Source organism: Populus euphratica, unplaced genomic scaffold (genome assembly GCF_000495115.2).
Source record: "Populus euphratica unplaced genomic scaffold, PopEup_1.0 scaffold659.1, whole genome shotgun sequence".
NCBI classification, from domain to species: domain Eukaryota; kingdom Viridiplantae; phylum Streptophyta; class Magnoliopsida; order Malpighiales; family Salicaceae; genus Populus; species Populus euphratica.
The window spans coordinates 60,074-66,953 of record NW_011500533.1 but is presented as its reverse complement, the minus strand read 5'-3'; the positions used below and the strand labels follow the sequence as shown (position 1 = coordinate 66,953).

Sequence of the window (6,880 nt, the reverse complement as noted above, 5' to 3'; positions counted from 1 at the left end):
AATAAATCCAAGGCAATTTTAAAATGAATTTTTGGAATAGCAAAATACTTAACAGGCCCACGACATCCTGACTTTTCACCGTATAACTACACTTGCTAGCTACTAATTCAGTAAGTACAACTTCAGATATGCATTCTCTGTGTCTATTTTGTTACAAGACAATTCTAAAAATTATAAACCGTGGTTACAGGTTTCCTAAGCAGGGGCACATCTGAATATACAACACCTATAAAACGAGGGCATAGCAATTCAATCACACGCACCAGCACCAGCAAACTCCGTTTTCCACTCTCGTTACTTTTTGTGCAAGACAGACACTCTCCTCTACTCCCCCCCCTCACCATATCTCTCTCTAAGAAGCTAAGCAACAATGTCTCGCCGTGGTGGCGGCCCGTGGTGGCGGCCGACGATCCGAAGCTCGTCGTCACCAGGACTCATCAACTCCATCACCTTCATTTCAGCGCGGTGGTGGTGGTGGAGGCCGTGGCCGTGGTGGAAGAGGCGGCTCCACTCCTGCTCCGTTTCCAACTCCAGTTCGTGCTCCTACCTCGGCGGCACCCGGCTACGTCTCCGCAACCGCAGGTCCTTCTGCAAGACCAACTCCTCAAGCTGCTTATACAGCGTCGGCGGCTTCGAGTTCCTCTTCAGTCGGGGAGCTGAGTCAAGAGACCGCAAAGAAGTTGACATTGGGAGGGACCATTACGACGGGAGGGCTGGTGTCTGTCTCTTCAAAGGCGATGGTGCCTCCGCGACGACCAGACTATGGAAAGACAGGGAAGAAATGTGTGATTAGAGCGAATCATTTTGTAGTTGAGGTTTCTGATAGAGATCTCTTTCACTACGATGTACGTAATGCTCTCTCTTTGACTACGTATTTACATGAACGTACGTTTTACCAACATCTTGGTTTTCTGTTTGTTAGTTATAAGTCTCAATGTTCAGTCTTTTATGGTTAAAAATGTTATGATTTTGATGAATAGCCGGGTTTTTGGATTAGGTGGCAATAACTCCTGAAGTTACATCAAAGAAAGTCAATAGAGAGGTAATATCTCAACTTGTTCGTTGTTCCCGTGAGTCTCATCTGGGCAACCGGATGCCAGCTTATGATGGCAGGAAAAGTCTATACACTGCTGGGGCATTGCCTTTTGAAGCAAAGGAATTTGTTGTGAAGTTGGCTGAGAAGGGTGATCCTGCTAGTTCATCCAGTTCTGTCAAGTAATTCCTGTTCTGTTATGCCTATGTGATTTTTGTATGTATTGGCTGTTTGAAAAAAATTATGATTACTGAATTTGTTCTAACTTGCTAGTGCCATTGGTTGATGCGCAGAAAGGAACGTCAATTTAAGGTGGCCATCAAATATGCATCCAAAGTTGATATGTATCATTTGAAGGAGTTCCTTAGTGGGAGACAAGCGGATGCTCCACAGGAAACCATACAAATCCTTGACATTGTTCTCAGAGCATCACCATCAGAAAAGTAATTCAACTTAATTGCTTAGAAATGTAAACTACCTTTTCTTTTCTCCTTACCTTTGCGTGTGTTTGACTAGGTACATTACTGTTGGGCGATCATTTTTCTCACCTGATTTGGGTCCAAAAGGCGATCTCGGTGATGGAATAGAATATTGGAGGGGGTATTATCAAAGTCTTCGGCCAACCCAAATGGGACTATCTTTCAATATTGGTACAGCTTCTCTTCTTATATTCATTTTGATTATCCAAAATTGATGCATTGATACTTGCTGTTTTAAATGTAAATCTGCTGAGAATTTCTCCCCTTTAACATCTTATTTTCATATTGTAGATGTGTCGGCCAGATCCTTTTATGAGCCAATTCTGGTAACTGAGTTTGTAGCGAAGTACTTTAATTTTAGAGACTTATCAAGGCCTCTTTCTGATCAGGAGCGTGTTAAGGTAAATTTCTCGCTTGCTATTATGCACAGCCCAAGATCATTCATGTGAATATACCCATATGCTTTCTCTTTTGCCAAATTGAAATTTTAGTGTCCTGTATATTTCTTTGAGTGCAATTTTCAGGTGAAAAAGGCCTTGAGAGGAATCAAAGTACAAATTACTTACAGTGACTACACTAAAAGCTACAAGATTGCTGGCATATCAAATCTACCAGTAAACAAAACAATGTAAGTTTCTTGGCTTCACACTACATGGATGTGGGTATACTTAAGATTCTGAAGCTCATAGATACTATGGTGTAGACTTTTGATATGTCGTTTTTTTGTATTCTTCGAGGTTCCTAAGAATTGTTTAAAAAATGAGGAAGTCAAGTATGGTTATGTTTGACTATGTGTTATTAAACTCTATTTACAATGTGTAAAACTTTGTCTGCAGAATAGTTTTTTCCTTTTTTAACTTCTCTCGAAATCTGAAGCGTCAAGCAAGTATTTGGAAGTACTTGGTCATTCTTGTATTGGTGGATGATTTATTGTGTCTGTCTAATGTATCTTTTTAGTTCTTGTTCTTGGGGCCACAGCTTCCATAAATTATCCTGAAGCTAGCTCAATTGTAAAAAACCAAATATTGCAGAACTCAATCCTAAGCCTCAGGAAAAGGAACGTTGTACATATTTGTGGTATTAGATGTGAATAATGTGATAATACTATATTTGTGATCCTTTCTCCTATCATTCTGAACTTTCTGCGAGCTTTGTTTCTGTAGGTTTACTCTGGATGATAAGAAAACAAAGGTGTCAGTCTATCAGTATTTTTGGGAGAGATACAATATTGGGCTGAAATATACATCTTTGCCTCCCCTTCAAGCTGGAACTGATGCAAAACCTATTTATTTGCCCATGGAGGTTTGTTATTTAGATAAGGTCCCTTTGATTATTGTACCTCTGCATGTGGCTATTGACAAGGTTTGCTTATTTTGGGTATTCTTTGCATTGCAGCTTTGTCAGATTGCTGGAGGACAACGATATACAAAGAAACTAAATGAAAGACAAGTCACAGCCCTTTTAAGAGCAACCTGTCAGCGGCCTTCTGCTAGGGAAAATAATATTAAGAAGGCAAATAATCTATCCTTGACATCTTTATTTCCATTGCGAATCTTTATTTTTGTGGTTTATGCATGTTTTCTTTTTCCTCATTTTTGGCTTTATAAGTAGTCACACTCTCCATACCTTTGATGTAGATGGTTAGGCAAAATGATTACAGTAGGAATGCTCTTGTGAGGAATGAATTTGGAATTCAAGTGAAAGAAGAACTCACATTGGTTGATGCTCGAGTATTACCCCCTCCCATGGTAATCATTCATTCTGATTTGGATTCATGGTGTATCCAGTGAATCGATTATTAACAGCATTAATATCACTTTTTCCTGTGATCTCGCAGCTTAAATATCATGATACAGGGCGAGAAGCTAGAGTGGATCCGCGCTTTGGACAATGGAACATGATAGACAAGGTAGATTGATGATTAACAAGATCATTAGTGATAAAGGCTTGTTTAAGAGAGAGCTTGAGTTTGAGCGTTTATGTTTCACTGTTCATTCCACATTCACCATAGAAGGTTAAGATGATTGTTCTGCTTAAAAAATAGTTGTAGTTCTAGGATAGAAAAAGGTGAATGTGCTTCCAAATCAAAAACCAACTTGCATCATAATGTCTGTATACCATAACTTAAAAGTATTTAAGGACTTTTGGAGTCTCCATGAAAGTATATTTCTGATGTACCGTGAGTGTGCACGCATGTATTTTGAAAAATGTAGTGATCTTCATGGCTAGATGACTTTCTGAAATGATGTTTTGCAGAAAATGGTGAATGGAGGCAGAATTGATTACTGGACCTGTTTGAACTTCTCTACAAGAGTGCACAGAGAGTTGCCATCTGAATTTTGTTGGCAGTTAATGGATATGTGCAATAACAAAGGAATGGTTTGACTTCACCTCTCATTCTTTTTTTCTGCCATTTCTATACCCATCGGTTTCGTTGCTTTTCTAGTAGATTGACTCTTTGAGTTGATTTGAATATAATACTAGGAATTCAACCCAGAACCCATTATTCCAATACGCTCAGCTGATTCTAGGCAAATTGAGAAGGCACTTCATGATGTTCATAAGCAATGCACTGCAGAACTTGCAAATCAGAAGGGGAAACAGCTTCAGCTGCTGATCATTATTCTACCTGATGTCACCGGATCCTATGGTTAGTAACAGATATGCTTTAAAATTCATACAACAGTTGTTTGTCTTGTTACTAAGATCTTTCTTTCTTGTAGAGAAAATCAAACGTGTTTGTGAAACTGAGTTAGGAATAGTTTCACAATGCTGTCAGCCCCAGCAGGCAAAGAAGCTCAGCAAACAATACCTGGAAAATGTTGCTCTCAAAATTAATGTGAAGGTTTGTTGATTTTCCCTGTTAATTTCTTATTCTTCACCCTGCTAGTCATTTGAAGTATTAAATTGAGAATTGGATCTTTCTAGGCTGGGGGACGAAACACTGTATTGAATGATGCTTTTCATAGAAGAATTCCTCTTCTTACTGATGTTCCTACTATTGTTTTTGGTGCTGATGTAACCCATCCACAAGCGGGAGAAGATGCAGGCCCATCGATTGCAGCAGTATGTTGAGTTGGACTTTATCATTTAATTATGATGTCTAAATTTTCTTAGATGTATTTAATATTTTTTTTTTAATTTTTATTTATTATTATTATTATTTTGTTTTTTTGGGCGCACAGGTAGTTGGTTCTATGGATTGGCCAGAGGTAACCAAGTATAGAGGACTTGTCTCTGCACAGGCTCACCGTGAAGAAATTATCGAGGATCTTTACAAAAAATACCAGGATCCAAAGAAGGGTTTAGTGCATGGTGGAATGATCAGGTAAGGAATTGACATGCCTGCTTCCCCATTGCCATATTTTAGAAAGATTCATAACTGCCATCATTTTGATTCTATTTGCAGGGAACTGTTAATTGCTTTCAAAAGATCCACCGGCCAAAAACCTTTTAGAATTATATTCTACAGGTAACCATATCATTCAATGACTGAAGAGTTGTAGCATTTTTGTGTCAACTTAGACCATTTCTCATTTGACAGAGATGGTGTTAGTGAAGGTCAATTCAGCCAAGTTCTGCTGCATGAGATGCAGGCAATACGGCAGGTATTGTGTTGTTGGTTAAGGATAACATAGCTGTGGTCTATTGATACTGCTGTTGGCCATACGTGTTTTAAAATGCTTGATGGTTTTAGTTAGATTTAATGGTTTGTGCTTTCTGTGGTGTGTCCATAGAGAGGGCTAACCATGTTGGGCAGCTCACACTTTCCATAACCTCACATATTTCTGTTGATTGGGGTGTTTGTTCCTGGTTGTGGTACAATGCCAGTAAGCTATGCCAGCTAATCTTGCTACTTGCATGATTATCGATTGGATTCTCCCATTTCTATGAACTTGTCAATTTCTTATTTCCCTGAATTCAGTTAATGGTAAAGCTTGTGTTTTGATATGCACATTTTACAATCTTTCTAGGCATGTGGCTCCCTAGAAGAAGGGTATTGTCCTCGGGTTACCTTTGTAGTAGTTCAGAAAAGGCATCATACACGCTTTTTCCCTGCTGACCATAGCAGGCGTGATCAGACTGACAAGAGTGGCAATATCTTACCAGGTTTTAAACCTCGCTTCCTCTCAGTTTTTTTGTTTTCTTTTTGTTGGGATCTTATTTTTTTTCCTGAACGTTTTTTTTTTTTTGTAATGCTGAATTGTTTCAGGTACAGTTGTTGATACTACAATTTGCCACCCTACAGAGTTTGACTTCTACCTTAACAGTCATGCTGGAATTCAGGTAAGAGATTATGCCAACAGCCAACATGTTGAAATAAATGATGAATTAGTGATCCTGCAGCTCTTGTTATAATATGACATCCAAGTTGATTAAAAAAACATTAAGACACTTGTTATTCTGTCTCTATATATGCAGGGAACCAGCAGACCTACACATTATCACGTGTTGTTTGATGAAAACAACTTCAGTTCTGATGGTTTACAAACCCTCACCAACAATTTGTGCTACACGTAATGTTTTGGCACCTCTTCCTGATGATATAGTTTGTTATGCGTAGTAAAATCTGGACTCTTGAATTATTATTATTTTTTTTTATTAGATATTGATTTTCTCTCAGGTATGCAAGGTGCACTCGGTCTGTTTCCATAGGTCAGACCATTTTCTCCACTCTTTTTTTTTTTTTAATGGTAACATCGTTATTTTCCATCAGAATTTTAATACCTGACATGTTTGAAAATTTGCAGTGCCTCCTGCATATTATGCTCATTTGGCAGCTTTTAGGGCGCGATATTACATTGAGGGTGAAACATCAGATGCTGGTTCATCTGGTGGGACTGCCGAGTTCCGTCCTCTTCCGGTTATCAAAGAAAATGTCAAGGATGTTATGTTTTACTGTTGATGTAGACGGCCTTTCTTTTGTGCGGAGTTATGCGGCTATTTTGCACTCCAATCAACTTCCAAAGCATACATCTGGTGCACGCATCACTGTAGTTGATGCGGAAAGATACGTCAAGAAAGTCATACGCGGCACTTCTTCCTTATTATAGAAATGGTGAAATACAAGGCTGGACTTTTGTCCACATATAATGCTTTTTAACATTAGGTTTAAAACCATGTATTGGATGTTTATGTTAGTTATCTAAATTGGAAATAATAAGTTTAATTTTATATTTTGGAGTTTCTAGCATTTTATTATGAAAATCTAGAGTTGTTTAAGTATTTTTTACTTGGTAATATAAACTTCTTGTTTTTAATAATTTTTTAAAAGTTGAAATGTTGCAAGCTATAGATTATTTGGTTTTTAACTATAATAATCATGAATTATCATTTAACTTTTTTTACAAAATTTTTATTTAAGAGA

At 38.0% G+C, this 6,880-nt stretch overlaps 1 protein-coding gene across 1 annotated transcript; it reads left to right on the top strand.

Annotated features, from left to right (window-relative positions):
- Positions 1 to 357: 357 nt before the first annotated feature.
- LOC105115237 (protein argonaute 5-like) lies at positions 358 to 6,616 on the top strand (the record flags this gene model as incomplete). The annotated part of the gene is made up of 22 exons (XM_011012084.1): positions 358 to 845; positions 998 to 1,215; positions 1,327 to 1,476; positions 1,550 to 1,683; positions 1,804 to 1,913; positions 2,037 to 2,140; positions 2,676 to 2,814; positions 2,908 to 3,024; positions 3,150 to 3,260; positions 3,350 to 3,421; positions 3,769 to 3,891; positions 3,997 to 4,162; positions 4,236 to 4,357; positions 4,441 to 4,578; positions 4,698 to 4,840; positions 4,922 to 4,984; positions 5,057 to 5,120; positions 5,487 to 5,622; positions 5,726 to 5,799; positions 5,935 to 6,029; positions 6,137 to 6,168; positions 6,264 to 6,616. Coding segments are annotated over 22 exons (2,954 nt in total), but the record flags the coding sequence as incomplete, so codon positions are not given.
- Positions 6,617 to 6,880: the final 264 nt, after the last annotated feature.